The sequence below is a fragment of the Salvelinus namaycush genome, chromosome 21 (genome assembly GCF_016432855.1).
Source record: "Salvelinus namaycush isolate Seneca chromosome 21, SaNama_1.0, whole genome shotgun sequence".
In the NCBI taxonomy this organism is placed as follows: domain Eukaryota; kingdom Metazoa; phylum Chordata; class Actinopteri; order Salmoniformes; family Salmonidae; genus Salvelinus; species Salvelinus namaycush.
The window spans coordinates 12,614,047-12,635,925 of record NC_052327.1 but is presented as its reverse complement, the minus strand read 5'-3'; the positions used below and the strand labels follow the sequence as shown (position 1 = coordinate 12,635,925).

The 21,879-nt window shown below is 43.5% G+C and overlaps 2 protein-coding genes and 1 non-coding gene across 3 annotated transcripts in view; all 3 read right to left on the bottom strand.

The window, feature by feature from the left end:
* Positions 1-190: 190 nt before the first annotated feature.
* Positions 191-10,484, bottom strand: LOC120066099 (40S ribosomal protein S13). Its single transcript, XM_039017204.1, has 6 exons — positions 10,410-10,484; positions 6,233-6,281; positions 2,839-2,917; positions 2,409-2,578; positions 796-896; positions 191-267 (listed from the first exon to the last, which is right to left on the bottom strand). The coding sequence occupies exons 1-6, from the start codon at positions 10,430-10,432 to the stop codon at positions 234-236; spliced, it is 456 nt and encodes a 151-aa protein (XP_038873132.1). The 5' UTR covers positions 10,433-10,484; the 3' UTR covers positions 191-233.
* LOC120066877 lies at positions 521-648 on the bottom strand. The gene has a single exon (XR_005478856.1). It is a non-coding gene; the product is annotated as a small nucleolar RNA SNORA19 (small nucleolar RNA).
* A 1,194-nt stretch (positions 10,485-11,678) lies between the features above and the next one.
* The window catches only part of LOC120066096 (phosphatidylinositol 4-phosphate 3-kinase C2 domain-containing subunit alpha-like), a 57,972-nt gene continuing 47,771 nt past the window's right edge, over positions 11,679-21,879 (bottom strand). The window contains exons 19-33 of the mRNA XM_039017201.1: positions 21,486-21,666; positions 20,903-21,007; positions 19,908-20,000; positions 18,335-18,464; positions 18,084-18,220; positions 17,476-17,645; positions 16,870-17,026; positions 16,216-16,325; positions 15,484-15,691; positions 15,143-15,267; positions 14,681-14,798; positions 14,274-14,355; positions 13,805-13,914; positions 13,451-13,576; positions 11,679-13,267 (exon numbers count right to left, since the gene is read on the bottom strand). Coding sequence (XP_038873129.1) covers positions 13,085-13,267; positions 13,451-13,576; positions 13,805-13,914; positions 14,274-14,355; positions 14,681-14,798; positions 15,143-15,267; positions 15,484-15,691; positions 16,216-16,325; positions 16,870-17,026; positions 17,476-17,645; positions 18,084-18,220; positions 18,335-18,464; positions 19,908-20,000; positions 20,903-21,007; positions 21,486-21,666 — 2,035 coding nt within the window. The 3' untranslated portion in view covers positions 11,679-13,084. The remainder of the gene's footprint in view (positions 13,268-13,450; positions 13,577-13,804; positions 13,915-14,273; positions 14,356-14,680; positions 14,799-15,142; positions 15,268-15,483; positions 15,692-16,215; positions 16,326-16,869; positions 17,027-17,475; positions 17,646-18,083; positions 18,221-18,334; positions 18,465-19,907; positions 20,001-20,902; positions 21,008-21,485; positions 21,667-21,879) is intronic.

Sequence of the window (21,879 nt, the reverse complement as noted above, 5' to 3'; positions counted from 1 at the left end):
AAAGTTCCAGTAAATTCCCCTTGGTTTCGTCTTTAGTTCAGTTTAAAATAAACGTATGACGTCACAATAACACAAATAAAAGCTCCCACTACATGTCCATATTATGCCGACATGTAATTCATTGAGACGGATAAAGACATACAAATTCTTCTCAAAAATGTCCTCATTAAATAAATACAAGACAAATAAATATTTGAATCCCAATTATTTATTTATCCAAAGCGTGATGATGATTATGCCACCAAAGCAGAAGCTGTCGAGGACTCGCTGTAGAAGAAACATAAAGGAAATGATTAGAGACAGGAAAACGCAATAATACTCTCACAAACCAAAAGTGAACCACCAAACCAAGCATGAAGAGAATACAAATAACTGCTTTGCATTTCAATTTACAACACAAATCAGGGCACCTCACTTCAACATTTTATTTATTTAAATAATGACTCACATTCTAATTGGTTATATTTGACCCAAGATCAGACAACCCGGAAATAAACCATGGTTAGAGTGTATAATACAGTGCTATATGAAGGGGACTGGCAGAGTTGGCAGTGCAGCCACTCTGATAATTGACCTCCAGCATTCCTCTGGCACAACAGAAATATCTCAGCTCTTACAGGATAAAGAGCAGGACATAGAATTGTGCAGGAGTCATAGCGACCAAATTAAATGGCATAGACAGAGGTCTGGTACAGTAATATAATGGACATGTTATGAAGCAATTTGAGCTTAATTAAGTATGGCAGACTATGTTTGCCATACAAAAGAGCAGTAATTGTCTTTACTGGTACATACTACTTCCAGTTGGGAGCAAGTACTCTCTTGGTCTTGTAGTAACGGGCCAGTCTGTGGATCCTGCTCTCGGTGAGAATCAGGCGGAACTTGGCATCTTTGTCCTGCAAAAAAACAGGGGTACAGACATTAGCATCTCTAGAAACAAAGTAGCTTAACAAGCTATTCTTAAAGAGTGCACACATGACTCATCCCCACATGCAGTACAAAAACACCAGACCCAGACAGGGGAGGGCTGTCCCTGATATGGCTCAAAGCTTAACACATCTTGTGAGAGACAAAAACGTGTTTACATCGGTCGGCCTACTTTTGACGATTGTGCGATGGGGGTCACTTCGGCCATCAGATGTAAATATACTGAACACAAATATAAAACGCAACATGCAACAATTTCATTGATTTTATTGAGTAACAGTTCATATGAGGAAATCAGTCAATTGAAATGAATTCATTAGGCCCTAATCTATTGATTTCACATGACTGGGAATACAGATATGCATCTGCTGGTCACAGATACCTTAAAAAAGCTAGGGGCGTGGATCAGAAAACCAGTCAGTATCTGGTGTGACCACCAGTTGCCTCATGCAGCGCGACACATCTCCTTTGCATAGAGTTGACCGGGCTGTTGATTGTGGCCTATGGAATATTGTCCCACTCCTCTTCAATGTCTGTGCCAAGTTCCTGGATATTGGTGGGAACTGGAACACGCTGTCGTACACATTGATCCAGAGCATCCTAAACATGCTCAGTGGGTGACATGTCTGGTGAGTACACAGGCCATGGAAGAACTACGTCATTTTCAGCTTCCTGGAATTGGGAACAGAGACTTGCGACATGGGGCTGTGCATTATCATGCTGAAACATAAGGTGATGGCGGCGGATGAATAGGACGACAATGGGCCTCAGGATCTCATCACGGTATCCGTTTATTCAAATTGCCATCGATAAAATGCAATTTTGTCCGTTGTCCGTAGCTTATGCCTGCCCATACCATAACCCCATCGCCACCATGGGGCACTCTGTTCACAACGTTGACATCAGCAAACCGCTCGCCTACACGATACAGGTGGTCTGTGATTGTGAGGCCGGTAGGTTGTACTGAGGTTGGACGAGGCTTATGGTAGAGAATTAAACATTCAATTCTCTGGCAACAGCTATGATGGACATTCCTGCAGTCAGCATACCAATTGCACACTCCCTCAAAACTTGAGACATCTGTGGCATTGTATTGTGTGACAAACTGAACATTTTAGAATAGCCTTTTATTGTCCCCAGCACACGGTGCACCTGTGTAATGTTCATGCTGTTTAATCAGCTTCTTGATATGTCACACCTGTAAGGTGGATGGATTATCTTGGACGGGCGGCAGGTAGCCTAGTGGTTAGAGCGTTGGGCAAGTACGGTAACCGAAAGGTTGCTACCTCACTTAAAGGGACAGCGTTCTGAATAAAATACAGCTTATGAAAATACCTTCCTCCCTGCCTTGAAGTAAACACTGAAATGTCACAACTAGATTTCACCCATCAAGCCATATTAGATCAGTCATTAGCCTAACTCAAGGAAGGATGTATTTTCAAAGTGTCCCATCAGGGCCCATGTTATGTGAGCCTGCTCACCTTTCTGTTCCTCTCCAGATGCTTCCTGACAGCCACAGCCTTCTTGATGAGGTGGTACAGGTCCTCAGGAAGATCTGGAGCCAGGCCTTTGGTCTTGAGGATCCTCAGAATCTTGTTGCCGGTGACAAACCGCACCTGGGCCACACCGTGGGAGTCCCTCAGAATGACACCTGGACAGAGAGGGGGGAGGAAGGAAGGGACACAGAGTCAACTGGACAGTCAAGAGAAATTACCTTAATCATGGTTGGATACCAGTCTGTTTGGCATGACACCAAAGCAGTTTGCCCATGAGAAAACAGACAGGCACCCCTGTTAGCCTAAATCCAGCTTTATTCAGAACTCACCCAAAGATGACAATTCAACAACAATGAATAGATAAAGCTATCTCATTCATGGACCGTCAGCTGGTATTTGCTATTGTTGCACTTACCAATCTGAGATGGGGTCAATCCCTTCTTGGCCAGCTTGAAGATCTGTTCCTTGACATCATCAGATGTCAGCTTCAGCCACTGGAAGAGAACACCATAAGAGTGTTATGCCATTGAAGGCCGGAGCATGATGAGGAGGGCTGACTTTTCATCCGATGATCACCTCACAGAACCCAGACCGCAAATGGATATGAAAATGTACCTTAATCCAGGCTTGGAAGGATAGCTACTCCCGATTATAAGGAGTACACTGACATCATCCATGCCTGGATTGACAAACCTTTTCATATACACTTGGAGTCTGGGTTCAGCGAGCAGACCAGGAAATGAGCAATCTAAGCTCCAACCAGTGTAACACCTAGCCACATTCTGTAACCCGGTGTGTGAAGCTTCCGTACGGAGTTAATTATTGGCTCCATACTCACCAATTGCAGAAAAATTTCCACCAAACTAAATGTAGCAGTACTTCCTTAATAATTTCAGAAGGCTCCGGTGGCTTATAAACTCCTGTGGCTAGTTGCCCATGAAACCAGGCAATCAGAAAATGTGGAGTTGTTTAATTTATTTTTTCCAATATGCACAAATCAAATAATATACATGCTGCCATAATTTTTCCCAAAATCATCTCATTGATCAAGACAGGTGGGTGTCATTCTGCCCGGGGAACAGGTGGGGGTTAACTGCCTTGCTCAAGGGCAGAACGGCTGATTTTTCCACCTTGCCTCCTCTGGGATTTGAACCAGCAACCTTTCGTATACATTATTTGTCTTCAGGAAGGCCAGCTTTTTTATGTTTTTTTTTGAGAGGAATGGGAGATTCCATATAGGCTGATAGTTAAAAAAAAAAATCCATGTCAAGGTTTGGCATTTCGAGGAGAGGCTTTATTACTGCCACTTTTTGTGAGTTTGGTATACATCCGGAGGAAAGGGAGCTGTTTATTATGTTCAACATAGGAGGGCCAAGCACAGGAAGTAGCTCTTTCAGTAGTTTACTTGAAATAGGGTCCAGTATGCAGCTGGAAGGTTTAGAGGCCATGACTATGTTTGTGAATGTATTGAGAGATACGTGATTAAAAAACTTGATTGTCTCCATTGATCTTAGGTCCTGGCAGTTCTTGGCAGACTCGGGCAATTGAGTTTTGGAGAAATACGCAGATTCAAAGAGGAGTCCATAATTTGCTTTCTAATTATCTTTTCGTCTAAGAAGTTCATGAATTGAACACTGCTGAAGTGAAGGCCATCCTCTCTTGGGAAATACTGCTTTTTAGTTAGCTTTGTGATCATATCAAAAATACATTTTTGATTGTTTTTATTCTACTCAATTAGGTTGGAAAAGTAGGCTGATTAAGCAGCAGTGAGGGCTCTTTGATATTGCACGGCACTGTCTTTCCAAGATAGTCAGAAGACTTCCAGTTTGGTGGAGCGCCTCTTCCGTTCCAATTTTCTGGAAGCTTGCTTCAGTGCTCGGGTATTTTCTGTATAGCAGGGAGCTAATTTCTTGTGACAAATTATTTTTGTTTTTAGAGGTGCGACTGCATCTAGGGTATTTCTTAAGTGATAATGCCCGTGAAGCCGGTGTTTGGAGGATATATTGGCACAGGTGTTGTTAGTCGAGGGCTGGCAAACCGTGCCAATATATCCTCCTAACACCGGCTTCGTTCGTTCTATCGGTTCAGTCATTTTGTTCTGTATCTATGGACGCGACCCAGTCGTTTGTTCTAGATGTTCCATTGCCATACTGGCTGGCAACGTTCTTATCCCTTGCTTGCTAGCTAGCCAACTATGGCTAACTTAGTCACGTTCTGCAGCCAGAATAACAGCAAAGTAGCCGCATTTGCATTTGTTTACTCTGTTCTCTAGTGACATTTATTTGGATACATCCATAACAATGAGCTAATGAGGCGCGATTTACTCTGTGCGCAGTCAGATGGAACAGAGTAAATAGGCATTTTAATGTCAGATATTTAGCCGGTGCTAACTTGTGGAATGCGGTTTTAATCAATCAGCATTAAGGATTAGACCCACCCGTTGTATTAGGAAGGTTAAATTTAGATCCTCGGTTCGGTGGTTAACTGATTTTTTTACTCCGACATCCTTGGGTAGGTGGAGGGAGTCTGGAAGGGAATCTAGGAATCTTTGGGTTGTCCGAGAATTTATATAGTGGCGTTTGATAATCCTTGGTTGGGGTCTGAGCAGAGTATTTGTTGCGATTGCAAAAACATTTAGATCCCCAATATTTATTCCACAGGACAAAACTAGATCCAGGGATTGACTGTGGCAATGCGTAGGTCCGGACACATGTTGGACAAAACCCAGAGTCGATGATGGCTCCGAAAGCCTTTTGGAGTGGGTCTGTGGTCTCTTCTAGGCAAATACTGAAGTCACCAAAAATGTGAATATTATCTGGGCGGTCTCTCTATAAAAGTCGCTGACCGCACACCAATACACAAACTATCACAAAAATAACAGCTAACCCCTTTATTGTAAATAAGAATATAATATGTTTCTAAACATTTCTACATTAATGTTGTGCGTCTGTAAAAAGCTAAAGACGCACAAATATCACAACTCCCAAGACATGCTAACATCTCACCATTACAATAACAAGGAAGGTTATCATTTTTGGGGGGGTATGATATTTGTGAGTCTAACTTTCTCACTCATTATTCACGATTCATTCAGGATTATCCACAATCATGGTGGCATCCACATGAATGTAGAAGTGTTTAAAAACATTATATTCTTATTTACAATAAAAAGGGTCAGCTGTTTGAGTGATAGTTTGTGTATTGGTGTGCGGTCAGCGACTTTTACAGAGACCGCCCAGAATTCTCTGTGCCATTTGAGACACAAAATGATAGCTGCGTTCTAAGACCTGCTATCTCCAGCGCATATGACAAAATTAACAGTACAAAACCAAAGATATGGATTATGCAATTGATCTTGTGTCATGTTGACTACAACCTTTTACTAACATCACCAATCTGAGGTAAAAAGGATGTGCAATTCTCCCCAATTCAATGTGGTCAAAACGTCAGCTTGCAGTAACACATACTGTCCACATGCTGGAAACTAGCGTAATAATTCAATATCTTAATTTAGGATGATAGTAAATGAAGCAAGATTTTTTCAATAATCACACATTTCTCACTAGTGGAACCATTTTGAGATTACAAAAATGCTCTTATGCACAATTTAACCGGGCGCTCTAGAAAGAACACCCATATCTACAGCAGCCCATTCATTTGACTTCCCTACCATCAGGTAGTTGTCCACTCACCTTCTTACTGAAGGCTTACTTACCAGTCTTATGTAGACACTAGCTGCCTACATCCACTCGTATAGTATACAGCAGACCAATATTGACCCAACAATACTGATGAACCGTTGTACTTACAGTGGGGACACTTCGCCTGTAAGGCAGCGCCGACTGGGACAAGCCCTTTCTGCAACAGAAATGGCATTCACATTAGTTGGGCAATTTTTAAGTAGCTAAACTGGCAGCAAACATGTCGAAATTTTTGTGTGTGTGGTGCAATTCATTGTTGGCTACAAATTCAATGAACCGACCGAGATGGTGATAAGACTCAAATACTAACGTTAGTAGGGTGTTAGTTCACGTAACAAAATCTGGACGCTGAGCGGGAATACGGTTTGATTCTGGTGCCCACTTTATTAATCATGATATTGTGGTGGAAATTCAACACCAGGGACACCTGAAGTCAATATTCAATGACTCACTATTTATTATCAGTTAATTGTAGAGGTTGCAACAAACACATGTACAAGTCTGTCACAAGCTCCGCCAGGGCGGTCCCTTCAGTCCTCTTATATACTGCTATATAAAAAAGCTAAATAGGCATTGTTCATAGAGTTGGTTCCTGCAGGTGACTGGTTAACCAAGAAACTGAGCAATGTCTCCCATCTTAACTTCCAGAACATATTCTAGCAGTTCTGCCAATTGGTCTGACTGAGGAGGAGGTCAGTCACCTGCACGAACCAAGATAGAGTTAGAGAATATGCATACTGTATATAATTCAAGGCTATCTTCAGACAATACCATTTTATTAACTGAATTAAATATAAATATTTTTTCACTAAAATCTTCCTTAATATGTTGTGAATAACAAAATAGTGTAAATGTCAGTGTTGTCTGATAAACCATTTGTGAGCATCTGATTCGGGGGAGCTACCTCAATCAGAGTGGTCAGAGCGGTTTGACGCTTCTGACAACCACTTTTCGGGCTCTCCTGAAAATACTGCTTTCACATTCGTCAATTTCTGTAGGTGTTATCTTGTTCAATCAAACTATTAGAGTATCAACTCGAAGACGTTGACTGACTTCTGGAAGGAGTTTTATGGAGCAAGCGCAAAAATCGGCTGAGTGAGAATGTAAGCAACAAACAAGCATTCACCTACACTGTGACCATATACAAAAACGTATTATCACTACAAAGCTCAGGTTCTTGGTAGCATTTTAATATGCTGCTATAAAGATTTCATTCTGAATTGTTGAAACGATCATAGGTTTACCGCGAGTAGGTGGCTAACAAGCCGTTTAGCTAGCTAGCTAACATTAGCTGAGGGAGAGTGGGCCGTTTTCTCAAGACTCCCTCTCTCGCACGATTTGGTGAAACAAAAATTCACTTTAATCAATTTAAATCTCAGGAATAATTTGATATGAAGCAATTGAAACTATGAATCGAGAAACCATGCAGTTTATTAGGCTATAGATGAAATAAATTAGGATGAACGTCACAGGGTGGTGAAAGGGCATGGTGATCTTGATGCTCCTTTCCAATAAATAGGGGGGTCTTATTCTGGTGACATGATGATCGATGCTTGACTGCCATTTGACAAATAAAGATATTCTTGCTCCTATCCATAATATTCTCATCATGTAGACGTTCTGCGAGCTGTTGGATAGAGAACATGTGCCAAGACCAGAGTAGGCACATTTGCTATTTAATGCAACAGTTTTGTGACAAAACTATCAGAGGAGTTGAAAATGCAATGAAATGTAAATTTGAGTGAAAAATTACATTTTGTCCATTTGGTGGAAACACTGGTGGGGAAATGCGTATATTTTCATTATGCAGGTTTTACAATATTCGTATGAAAATCTGTCACCAATTAGATGGAAACCTAGCAATTGTCAATGATTTTATTGCATACAAACATTAAATATGTGCATAAATTAACATCACATTTGCATATGTGTATTTCATTATATTCCATTTTAACATGCTCATATTATTGTATAACCCCTGAAACTGTCATGTTGATAGGACATTCCTTTCTTGAGATATGAGTTTCATAAGGGATGCGTTCCATGGAAAATAATGAACGACGTGGAAGGTGTGTTCCACAACGCGCTAGCGGAGTGGAACTGACCTTCCACCCAGGGGAGTTGTATTATTTTCCAGAAAACGCATAGAGCCCCGAGTTGATTATCCCTTTTATACCATGGCTGTAATTTAACACATTTGCCACCAGAAATTTACTCACTTGCTTGAAGAAATAGGTTCAACATCCACTGAAGTAGCTAGCAAGTTTAGATAGCTATAGTAGTTGCCATGGTAACCAAACAAACACGCTAGTTTAGCTAACCAAAGCTAGTTTAGCTAACCGAATTTAGTCTTTAAAAAATTTTTTTTTTTACTATAGCCATTGAATTCTACCGTGCAAATATACCAAGCGTTATATGGAAATAATGCACGCTTTAGAACACTCTTAAAGCCAATCAGAGAGCATTGGCTAACAACTCCATGGTATAATTAAGTGATAATGTCCGAGAAGCCGGTGTTTGGAAGAAAAACGGGTGTTGTTCGTGGAGGGCCGGCAAACAATGCCAATATATCCTCCAAACACCGGCTTGTTGGAGACCAAATTTGAATATGGAAACAGACAGTTTATACAAATTTCCGCTGTCAAAAACTAAATATTAAGTCTAAAATTAATGTGAGAATGTCTACATGCTTTTTATAATAGTGGAGATCAACTTCCCTGCCTGGGCTGATGAGACAGTGGATTGCGCAGTCAGATGGAACAGAATAAATAGGCATTTTAACGTCATAGATTTAGCCGGTGTTAACTTGTGGAAAAGACACTGTCTGAAATGCACTTTTAACCTATCAGCATTCAGGATTAGACCCACCCATTATAATTAAGCTATAAGGCCGAAGGAGGTGTGGTTTATGGCCAATATGCCACGGCTAAAGTCTGTTCTTTCAGCCAATCAGCATTCAGCTAGGGCTTGAAACACCCAGTTTATGTTTGTTAGTCCGTCCAGTCTGTCATTTTGGTGCTATTTTTGGAAAAGGCTTTGCCATTGACCTATGCCTCCAACACTACTCAGCAAATTGGACGTAGTCTAACACAGTGCCATCCGTTTGTCACTCTAAAGCTCCATATACTACCCACCACTGCGACCTGTATGCTCTCAGTGGCTGGCCCTCGCTACATATCAGTTGCCAAACCACTGGCTCCAGGTCATCTAGAAGTCTTTGCCAAGTAAAGCCCCGCCTTCTCAGTTTACTGGTCACCATAGCAACACCCACCCGTAGCACACACTCCAGCAGGTATATTTCACTGGTCATCCCCAAAGCCAACTCCTCGCTGCCAACGACTGGAACGAACTGCAAAAGTCACTGTAGCTGGAGACTTATATCTCCCTCACTAACTATAAGCATCAGCTATCAAAGCAGCTTACCGATCACTGCACCTGTACACAGCCCATCTGTAAATAGTCCACCCAACTACCTAGTCCCCATATTTTTTTGTTTGCTCTTTTGCAACACAGTATCTCTGCTTGCACATCTATCACTCTAGTCAGTGTTAATACTAAATTGTTATTATTTCGCCACTATGGCTTATTTATTGCCTTACCTCCCTAATCTTATATTTGCACACACTGTATTTACATTTGTGTTATTGTGTTATTGACTGTACGTTTGTCTATCCCATGTGTAACTCTGTGTAACTGTTGTGTTTGTCGCACTGCTTTGCTTTATCTTGGCCAGGTCGCAGTTGTAAATGAGAACTTGTTTTCAACTGGCCTACCTGGTTAAATTAAAAAAAATCTGACCACACTGTGCTTCTGAGAGTCTGTTGTGTCATTTGGTATGCTCCGTTCAGCCCTAAAAGCAATGTTTATTTTACCACTATAACACCCTAACGTTAGCTAAAATGGCACCATTGAGACAAGACTAAATTGAAAAAACGGAGTTAGATAGCTAATAACGTTATAAGCTAGTGATAAAGTGTTTGTGTGGTGGATACTTCAGCTTTCTGATTTTACATCATCCCACAGAAATGCAGGGAAGTGTGTTGGCTAATTTACGTTAGCTAGCAGTAACCAGAGTTATACGACTGGCTGTAACTAGCTTGTTGCCGGCTAAGTTAGCTTGCTAAATGGGGCAATGTTCAAACTCTTAATTTATTGGGACTGGGGCAATTTAGACGGTTCAATTTTGATGTCATGTGTACACAATATATTCTCATTGCATAAATTGTAAATATATTTCATAACTGATGTTTAAAAAGCTGTTTTGTACGGTGAAAATAAAGCTTACCCGGGAGCGTGCATGCGACCCATAATAGCAGTAGAGAAAGAGAGAGCCTTGGATGGCGGGTCGTTCGTGAACGAACAGCTCTTTTGGTGAACATTGGGAACCGAGGGAGCCATTCATTTGGCTCACTGATTTGCATACTGTTAATCAAAGATTTTTATAACTAAACCTCATTGTTCACTCTGTGCTGTTAATATTGATTTTTGAGCTCCAGATATCTATTATCTGGATATAAATTATAAAAACATTGTCTGAAGATGGTAATTCCTCAGTGCAGCAACAATATGGTGAAGGTGGTTTTTATTTTATTTTTTACAGGCAATCTAATAATTTGATCAGGTAAACATTTATTTTAACTCACGTTTCACGATCTGATATAACGGTAAGCAACGTTTTAGGCTTTAAATTATAGATTTAGAATTTGTTCATGGTTTTAGGGCAATTTCTAAGCATTACTGAACGAAGAGCCGTTTGGGAGCCAAATGAACGACTCTTAGGTGAACAGAGCAAAATAATCCGGCTCTTTGAAAATATTCGGAATGAACATGAATGCCTCCACGCGATTGAAAGAACAACTTTGCGCCTGCGTGGGAAATTACGTCAGATGCGCTTGAGTAGAAGAAAGCCACAATCCCGCACTGTTTTCAGACAACTGAATTGCAGCCCCGCCACTAGATTGGCTGTAAAGGTGAGCGATGGCGCTAGAGAAACAACCATTCTCAAACACCCTTATATTTTCGGTCAAATGTGTGGTACTGTTTTTGGGGGGCTATGTCATAAGAATGCTTTTCACTGACTTTTCCAGCTAAATAAAACTCCTGAACATCTAATCAAATGGCTACCCGGACTATTTGCATTGTTCTCCCCCCGTTTTTACGCTGCTTATCTGTTTATTATCCATGAATAGTCACTTTACCTCGACTAACCTGTACCCCCGCACATTGACTCTGTACCGGTACCCCCTGTAATATAGCCTCGCTACTGTTATTTTATTGTTGCTCCTTAATTCTTATTTTTTTTCCCCTCTATTTTCTACTGAAGATTTATTTTAGTAAATACTTTAACACGTATTTTTCTTAACTGCATTGCTGTAAAAAGCATTTCACTTTTAGGTCTAAACCGGTTGTATTCAGCGCCGGTTTAGTGACAAATGACATTTGATTTGAAAAAGAGACCATCAGGTGCATAGAAATACAATGATCAATGACAGTCAATATCACTGATTCGATTGGCCCTTTGCCAACATAAACAAAAAAACACAATGAACGTCAGTCTTTGTTCAAAAAACATTTAATTTGCTTTAGGAAAGAAGGGATTACAGTACACACCGATTCATTCGGGTTAAGGTAACCAATTAAGAATAAATAACTGGCCATGTTAATAATACAAACTCAGCATGTTTTTATTTTATTTTTACAGTCATTAAAATAGTGGATCAAGTCACTATTTGTCTTTGTTGATATTCTCTTTAAAACCCCTCCAGGATAAATTCATTATTTCATCTTTAGTTTTGTAGTTGGCTCAGAGGAAGCAGCGTATCTCTTGCCCTGGATGTCTTTCCCTTTTTTTTGTCCATATGGCTCCAGGTCAAGTTACCCCTACAGCACAGATCTAGGATCAGCTTACCCCACCCCAAATTCTACCCTTAAACAAATAGGTGGCAATATAACATCTGACCTTAGATCAGTGTTTAGAGGCAACCTTATCCTACACCATCAAATGCACGACAAGAGTGTTCGTGATACAAATCCCGAAAAGGAGTCAAGTAATTACCATTAAAAAGACATGGTGGTGTGCAGACAAGTTGGAGCTGATCGTTCCAACACCTTCTGATGCTAGTCCTGAACCCTGCTCACAGTGGAAGAACTGTTGACATGATTTGACAGAATAGATTTCTTTTTCAATTGGGGTATCACAATTTGTATCAAATATACTGTGATAAGGTTAAAGTGGAGCGTAGTAGAGATTGTGAACACAAACAAGGCACCCTGTTCGGTTCCCCTTTGGAAGAGTGGTTTGCCATCATCATCAGTTCTTTTGGCACGTGATTGGGAAACACAAGATCACTCTCTTTCCTGGAGTCTGGTTTGAGACGGACACATCCCCAGACATTCTCAGCTAGCTTAGCAGGAAACCAGACGCTTCCTATTTGTCTACGTAGAAAAAAGTTAAATGTAAAAATGAGCCCCTTTTTAAAAAATAAATGTGTCAATCTATATATACTCTTCTGAAAGTAAGCCATTTTGGTCCTCTAATGTCAAAATGTACAAAACATTACAGCTCTCGTGTTATAGTTTAGGAACAAACAAAATAAGTGGAGATTGTTTGCTACGATGAGAAAACAACCATGATGAGAGAGAGAGAGAGAGAAAGGCCCCACACCCAGAAACAACCCCTAGCCTAGCCCCTATCCCTTAGGCACTTGTGTAGATCTGAAAGGTCGGTGCTACAACCATATTGCTTATAATTCTTTAGGATCTACATGAACGGCCTTCGGGGGTAGGAGGGGTTTCTGGACAGGGTCAAAGAGAGGTTGGGAATGAGGTGAGCTTGAGGAGGAAGGGGGTGGAGTTTAGAAGCACCCCCCCTGGGGGTGGCCAGTTCCGTTGCCCTTATATGGGTGTATCTCTGGAGTTTTTGAAGAGGTGAGAAGTGGAGTTGTTCCCAGGTGGAGTCGTCTAGAAGTAGGGCACGGCGGTCAGCTTGTACCAATTGACCGTCTCCTTGCTGAGGTCGAAGTCCTTGAGTTTGAGCGTGACGCCGCCCAGGTAGCAGTTCTCTCTCAACGACTCGGCACTAAGCACGCTCAGTTGCAGCTCCCGCAGCCCAAGGGTCTCCTTGCTGTAGCCACTGTACACCAGCTAAGGAGGAGGTAGTCAAAGCAGTTAACACGAGTTGGCAGCAATTTGTATTAGTTAGCATTCGTCACAAAGACATATGAGGAGAACAGTTACAAAGTGACAGTCGGGCAGGACACAAAGCCGTTAGCTATGACAATTTTCTACGGTGGCCTAATGAAAATGTGCCACACTGATTTCACTCACCATTTCGTTGAAAGTGGGGTTCCTGGTCTTCCTGGATATCTTTGTTTTGCACTTGGAGGTTTTGTGGGGGTCTGGGAGCAGGTAGGTTTTCACATAAGGGTTAGGGTCTGTCCCCTCCTCAGATACCTATAAGCAGGCAGATGGACATGGGCATGCTTAGTAGAGCATTAACTAAGGCCAAACTGAGGATTCACATATGTAATTCAATCCATACAATTGTATTTATCCCATCAGGGGCAAATCAATGGCCCTTGAGATATGTAGGGCTAAGGATACAGGTATCAATTAATTATACTTCCAAAAATTTGAGTTGTGCGCTAGTTAGGATTGGGCCCTGTGAGCCACCCTACTCACCAGGTCTCGGATGTGCATGACCATGATGAAGAGTGTGCTGTTCCTGTAGGAAACAGACAGCTTCACCTCCCCCTCCACTCTGCCTGAGGTGGAACTCAATGGTGGCGCATCTGCAGGACAATTAACTCTTTCAAAACTGTAGCTGGCTACAATGGCTATACATATCAAATCAAATGGCTACCCGGACTATTTTTGTATTTACCCCCTCCCCCCCTTTATTTATTTTTACGCTGCTGCAACTCTCTGTTTATTATCTATGTATAGTCACTTTACCTCTACCTACATGTACATATTACCTCAATTACTTTGACTAACCTGTAACCCCACACGTTTATTTAGTAAATATTTTCTTAACTGCATTGTCGGTTAAGGGCTTGTAAGGAAGAATTTCACAGTAAGGTCTACTACATTCGGCGCATTTGACAAATAAAATGTGATTTGACATATACACAATAGGACTCAGATTTACCTGGTGCTTTGGACATCGCCTCGAATCCTTCCGTCTTGTCGTCTCTCGCGATCGGATGGAAGAATGTATAGATAAGATCACACTGATAAAGAGAGAAAATATTGGGAACCCTTTATTTGGATACTCTGTAGAGCATCTACAAATAGACTAATCAGTAACCTTTCTACTAACTCTAACCCACCTTAACCCTTATCCTAACCCTAAACTTAACCCTAACCGTAGGAAGCAATTTCTTATCAAACGGATAGTAGGACCATCTGTAGAGCACATACAAATGGACTATCCGGACTACCCTAAAATGTGACCAAAATAATGAGTGAAAATGGAGTGTGTTGGGCTTTTATAACTGTGTGTGTGTGTGTGTGTGTGTGTGTGTGTGTGTGTGTGTGTGTGTGTGTGTCAATCACCTGGGTGACCTCTGTGGAGCTCCTCAACAGGTTGTGGACATAGCTGTTGAGCTCAATCTTCCTCTTGGCCGCCACGTCCTTGATGTGTGTACGGCCCAGCACCATCCTATTAGGGAAGCTAGGGAGGGGACGGGGAAAGTTTAGTGCACTAACAAGAAGAGGTGCATTTGTAGTAGAAGTGTGGGATACACTTTTGGGGGTGGAAGGGAAGCTTCACCCACATACAATGTAAGGCTCTTCGAGTTAAAGCACAAAAAAAAATGCTAATCGTTCTCAATATTATTACTGTTGTTGTAAAATCTGAGGTTACCTTTGGCTTTCTAAGGTCATATATGGCATACTTTCAAAGTGTTTTTGGGAACAGGGTGCTGCTATGCCACTTCCAAACAGCTTCAGGTACTATGAGCAACACCTACAAAATGTGGGTTCTCCCAAAATGTGCGTGTGCACAGGTGTGCGTACCCTGGCAGCTTCCACAGAGGGAAGAGGATGCACAGTTTGTTGTGGAGCTCCTGGAACTCGTCGAAGGTGCGTAAGAGAAACTGGGCCTCGCTCTGCCCCTCTCGCAGGAGTCTCACCACATACGTCTACAGGAGGAGGAAGACGAGGGGGAGGAAAAAAATAGGATTTTAGCTTATCTTGTTTAGAATGACATTCATGTTATGACTTCTCGATATGTAGATTTATTCAAACTCTTGATATGCCAGATATGTGTTCTTCTGGTATCCCTATAGGGCAGCTTTGCCCGGTCAGTGCAGCAGTGAGACCAATGAACACATGTACATCTATGGTTGGAGACTCACGTAGTGCTTGTCGGGGTTGTATCTCTTCTGGAAGGAGAAGATGGAGGCGTCGCGGATGCGTCCCTCCTGCTTCAGCGTGTAGGTCTTGGGGGAGAAGGAGAGGATGGGCTCGCCGTTGGACGGCAGGCCTGAGAAGCGCATCTGGGCCAGGTTGTGGATGAAGAAGTTGAACTTGGTGGCCACGCTGCCCAGGCTGGTCTCAATCAATCTGGAGGGAGGGCGGGAGAGTGAAGACAAAGGGAGTATGTTTTTTGAATGATACACTATTAGCTGTGTTTCCTGCTTTGCCTCTGTGAAAATGACTGAAAAGAGACTGGAGGTAAATAGAAGAAGAAATTGATAAATAGTAGCATTTCACATGAATGTTTTAGGATTGCAACTGGGAGTTCTATGGCGTTCGTGATGACATTGTTCTGCCACCAGCTGGGCATTGTGGGGCAGTCGGTAGTTGCAAATCAAGTATAGCGCTGCATTCATTATCACTGCTGAAACGCAATAATAAAATAAAAGTTATATTTCATTTGTGGCTCCTGGTCGCCTTTTCACATCGGTCGTTCAAGCGTAAGCCATTCAAGCTACTAAACATAGTAAGGCTTGAGGACGTATTCTTGTGCCTTTTGCATTGGGAGGCTGAATAACGACTGGCAGGGGCTCAGAGAGGAGCGGTGCACCATGTTCAAAGCTATTCATAAAAGACTTGGTGGAAAAACAACACACTTTTACAGACAGTACCTGGTGAAGAAGATGGTGGCCTCAGCGTCGGTGGTCTGGGGTTGCAGCGCGTCATACACGTACTTAAGGTCCTGAGCTCCAGTAAGCTCTGGTAGGCCTGACAACGTCATCTGTCAAATCGCGCACACATACAGGCAAAGACACACACACAATTACAATCCATTAATGTACAGCGAAAGGACTTACCAACAAAAGACTATTAGAAACCGATGACTTAGGGAAGGTCATACTGTAACAAGGGAGCTTTGATTCACGAGGCTAGAATAGAGCATTTGAATCGCGACGGTACACTCAATAAATTCCTTAGACCAAGAAGAGGGCCATCACCAAGGCCTAACAAAGGGCATTACCCAGGCAACACCAAAGTAACGTCACACTTTGAGGGGGAAAAAACGATTTAGAAACACACTTTGTGCCCCATCTATCTGAAAGTGGTTCTGTGCACCTTGGTTTCCATTTTTGTGAATTATTTGTGATGCCAAGCTTAAATGCCAGGTGAAATCCTAGAAAAGGCCAATGCAGTTATTCCACGTCAACTGTTTGTGCCGTCTTGCCCACTCCTATGGTCATGTTTAAATGTTTACCATGACAACAACCATAGCGATAGCACAAACTGATCTGGAACCAGGACTTGACTGCAGAGCCTTATCTTACCAGTGAGAGCAGGTTGAGGAAGAGGCCTGAGTGTTTACGGATGAGGTTGTAGGCCTGGGAGCACAGGTCCACAAACAGCTGGAAGCGACTGGTGGGCCTCTCCCCCCCGTTGATCACGTAGGCCATGTCAGAGGTCAGCACGAATGGAGCACGGTCCCTGGGAGAAGGGGCAGGGGAGAGAGAGAAAGAGAAAAGCTTACTAAAACATGGGAGACGGAGAATTTAAAAAAACAACAACGCACGTGTCATGTAGCCTGGTTAAAATTATGTTCGGTCTGGCGTAACCAGGCTACATGACACGTTGTCTGGCACAGGTCTGAATCAGAACACTGATTTGAAAGACTTGACCAAAACCAGCAGACACTGGAGCGCAAGCACAGTGCACAAATGGTATCTTTACATTTTCTCGTTACATGTCAATAAAGCTTTACTCCTAATAGTGAGGAAACATTAGACTTTTTCTAAAGAGAGGGAATAGGTTAGCGAGAAACAGTTAAAAGGTAGGGGAGAGAGTGCGCTGGAGGAGCAGTGGGTCAGATTTGAACCCATGCTAGCATTGGAGGCAGATGTTTAGACTGCTAGACCACCCCAGGCCACAGCGCTTACCTTTTGAAGCTGCCGAACATCTGGGCGTGGCCCAGGAACTTGCCGAAGTCGATGTGGAACATGTGACCGGTGGAGCGCAGCATGATGTTGTCGTTGTGGCGGTCGCAGATACCCAGCACGTAGGTGGCCACGCAGCAGCCCGCACACGAGTAGATGAAGTTCTCCGACGCCTCAAGGGGCAGAGAGGAGTGAGACACACATACCATTTTCACACTATCGTGCAGACCCAAACCAGACTGCGCTGGCATGGATATTTTCTTTTAACATTGTCCTCTTCAGCAAGGTTCCAGCAACTCTGGTGGATGTGTAACCGGGCCGGCTCAGTACAGCTCAGTTTGACTCGATTCAGTGCAGTGTAAAAAGTCCTACAGTATTTGGTTCTCCCTCTAATAAGCTGAATCATCACTAGAGATCTGCATACTGAAATTGGGACTTCTCAGCCAATTAGTGCAGTGATAAAGGAAAAACCTGTGTGTAACATGCACATTGCAGGCAGACGAGAAATAAACAGATCATAATATCGCCACTTGCTCATCTTCTCAACCTCATCCTCTGTCGGAGTCTGGGTCCAAAGATTAAAGGGTCAAGTTTAGAGGTCAGACAGTTACCTTCTCGTACTCATCCTCAGCAGGGTTGTACTTGCGGAGCCACTCTGCCAGGGGTTTGTCCTTGAAGGAGCCCGTCACGCCGTACTCCACCTGGATCTTCCTCAGGGTGTCTGAGGACGGCACCAGCTCCACCATACCTGGCAATACACACACACACACTCCGTCACAACTACAGGCACGGCATGAGTACGCATTGAATTACAATTAGTAAACCGGATGTGTGTGTTGTGAATTCTAGTGTGTATTAGTGCCTTTGTCTTTGCCAGTGGAGATGCATTTGAAGTTGACTATGCGCAGGTCCAGTCCCTCCTGAAGCCAGATGCGGTCCATAATCCGGATCATCTGCAGAGCCAGCATGTCCTGCCGCAGGTCCTCTCCCACCTAACACACATAGACACGCAGGCAGGTAGGCAGGCAGACACGCAGGCAGGTAGGCAGGCAGACACGCACGCAGGCAGGCAGACACGCACGCACACAGGCAGACACGCACGCACGCACACAGGCAGACACGCAGGCACGCACACAGGCAGACACGCAGGCACGCACACACACACACACAGGCAGACACACACACACACACACACAGGCAGACACACACACACACACACACAGGCAGACACACACACACACACACAGGCAGACACACACACACACACACAGGCAGACACACACACACACACACAGGCAGACACACACACACACACACGCAGACACACACACACACACAGGCAGACACACACACACACACACACAGGCAGACACACACAGGCAGACACACAGGCAGACACAGACACAGACACACACAGGCAGACACACACACACACAGGCAGACACACACACACACAGGCAGACACACACACACACACACACACACACACACACACACACAGGCAGACACACACACACAGGCAGACACACACACACACACACAGGCAGACACACACACACACACACACAGGAGGCCCACACAGACCAAGACTCACGTTAGTTAGAATATTTATAATTAGGTGGGTGCTTATATTTGTCCTATTTCCCAGATGTACAAGCGTGTATTCATGTGTATTAATATGCATGTGTGACATGGAAATGTGTTTGTTGCAGCCAGGGTCTGCCATTCTCAACGCGACCCTGGAACAATTAGGGTTAAGTGACTTGCTCAAGGGCACATCAACAGATTTTAACCTTGTCAGCTCGGAGATTCGAACTAGCGACTTTTTGGTTAACACTCTAACCGTTAAGCTACCTGCCACCCCTAAGTTATCATCCACAGAGACATATTTTATTCTTATTCAGAGTTTCTTTCCATCTGTGTGTCAATGTCTGGTCAAGCAAAGGCTTCCCTACACATTCTATTGACAGAGCCCTATGTTGTGTTATTGTCATTCCACCAGGTGGTGCTGTTTTAACTACGAAACCAAAGACAAGATGCAAACGAGTGTAGTAACTGATCTCTTTTCTATGTTGGAAAAAATTACACTTAAAGCAGCAAATCAAAACCAAGGGAACTCTTTAGAATGTATTCCTGCATTCCACCATGCTTCAAACACTCCCAAAACAATGACTAACTGTCCATTAATTCATGCAGAGAACGGCTCGAAAATGTGTCGAGGTATTTCCAGTGACATGTCAAGGACTACTAAGTATTACACCTCTGATAAATTGCTTGTTCATGGAACTTGGAAGTGCATATTTCATTGAGTCTGGCGTCACAGAAAAATAATCTAGTAGTCTAATCTGTCTAGGAGTGCTGATTTAGGATCAGGTCCCCCCTCTTATTTATTATGATTTAAAAGGCCAAACTGCACTCCCAGCCCAGCCTCCCACCTTGAACATGACATTGATCTCCTCTCCCAGAGGGTCAGCGTTCACCAGGGCCAGCTTCAGGGGCACCGCATTGGAGTTGAAGAAGGAGCACGACTGTACACAGAAACAGAGAGAGGGAGCGAGAGAGGGGAGAAAGAGTAGAGAGAGAGGGGAGAAAGAAAGTAGGGAGAGAGAGAAAAGGAGAGAAAAAGAAAGAGAAAAAGAGAGAAAAATAGAGAGAGAGGATAGAAAGGGGAGAGAGAAGAGAGAGTGCCTGTGGTTAGTTATACAAGCCTGCCTTGGCCATGGGAGCACTGGCCTGCTTTTGGGAGACAAAGGGGGGGAGGATTTTATTCAGTGAGGGGGCATCGCCTTGGATTGTCTGGTACGAGATTGGGGTCAGATACACCGGTGAGCACAACACACACTAACAACACATACAGATCATCTCATATACAAAACGCACACACGCATCCACACACCCACACACACTTGCCCAGCTGTGAGAAACATGGCGGGGGTGTGCTGACGGAGCACAACGCTCAGTCAGAAAGGAAAAGGGGAGCTGTCGAGGACAGGGAAGAGCATGCCTGCATTCTTACACACTTACAGTAGATGTACAGGCCTAGATCGTGTATTCTAGTCAATGGCCTCTTACAAGAGGTGGTGGGGGGGTAACTAGGAAGTAACTGAAGTGACCTGTAGGTTAAGTGCCAGTTAGCATTTGGATGGTGGAGGTTATGACAGCTTGATCAGCCACTTGGACAACTACAGTATGGGTCATAGTGAAATGGCCATTTGTTGTTGAAATGGAGGAAATGTCAGCCTCCAGTAAGTGACGGACCAAACAAGTAAACCCATGGTCAAATGGGCATTTGCTGAGTGTATGGTCAAACTTTGAGCTGGTAACAGATCCGTTTGTGCCGTCTTGTATGACAATGACCATAGGAAACAGAAGTGGGACCAGGCTGGTCGTGCTTTGGGTCACTGTTTCCATTGTTGGACAATGGACGTACCTTGATGTTGAGTTGTTTGGCCTCCAGGCTGGGGCTGAGGGGCAGTCTGCAGCTGTTCCTCTGGAAGAAAGACTGCACCCTCTCCAGACCTTCCTGGAGCACCACCTACACACAAATAGTTTAATTAATGTCAAGCCTTCACGGTTGAAATTATGACGTAAAAAATGGGCACTTAAACATAACTGGTAAATAACTGGTACCAAATTTAACATATGTAGTTAAACAAGACATCCGGACCATAACTAAAAACAAGATTTTATTTGTATTTTACCTTTATTTAACTAGGCAAGTCAGTTAAGAACAAATTCTTATTTTCGATGACGGCCTAGGGACAGTGGGTTAACTGCCTTGTTCAGGGGCAGAACGACTGATTTTTACCTTGTCAGCTTGGGGGATGCGATCTCACAACCTTTCGGTTACTAGTCTAACGCTCTAACCACTAGGCTACCTGCCGCCCCAACAGCAGACTGTAAAATAAAGTGTTATCAAGCCCTTTTAGAGGCTTGTGAGATATAGTAGATAGTATTCTAGTAGTGTGTGTGTGTCTGTCGGTGTGTGCTCGAATGCCTCCTGGCCCTCTCACCTGTCGTGCGTAGCCCCCGGCCTGCCGGACCTTCTCGGCCAGCGCCCCCAGCAGAGTGACCAAGCGGGTCTGTTTGTCCAGCTCGGCCCGGAGGCCGGCCCCACACAGACAAAGCAGGGCCCCCAGCACCTGGTCGTACCTCCGGCCAAACGCTGGGTCCTGCACCGCATCCCTCAGTAGCCTGGTGGGGAGAGTGAGGGGAGTATAATGGGATCGGACAAACCAGGGTCGTGTTCATTACGCACAAAACGGAAGAAAATGGACTTAAACCAGGAGGGACTACCCGGACTTGTAAGAAAGAACACAACCCTTTTTCAAAATGCTTTCAAATGTTTTCCATTCCGTGCCCTAATGAACAAGACTCAGTTCATATTTCTGACTACCTATTGCGGCA

Excerpts from the sequence above, each read along its gene's own strand:
- LOC120066099 (XM_039017204.1), bottom strand. The coding sequence starts at position 10,432 with ATGGGTCGCATGCACGCTCCCGG. Across the intron at positions 6,282-10,409 it reads GGTCGCATGCACGCTCCCGG|AAAGGGCTTGTCCCAGTCGG; the intron begins GTAAGCTTTATT and ends TTTCTGTTGCAG. Across the intron at positions 2,918-6,232 it reads ACAGGCGAAGTGTCCCCACT|TGGCTGAAGCTGACATCTGA; the intron begins GTAAGTACAACG and ends GTTCTCTTCCAG.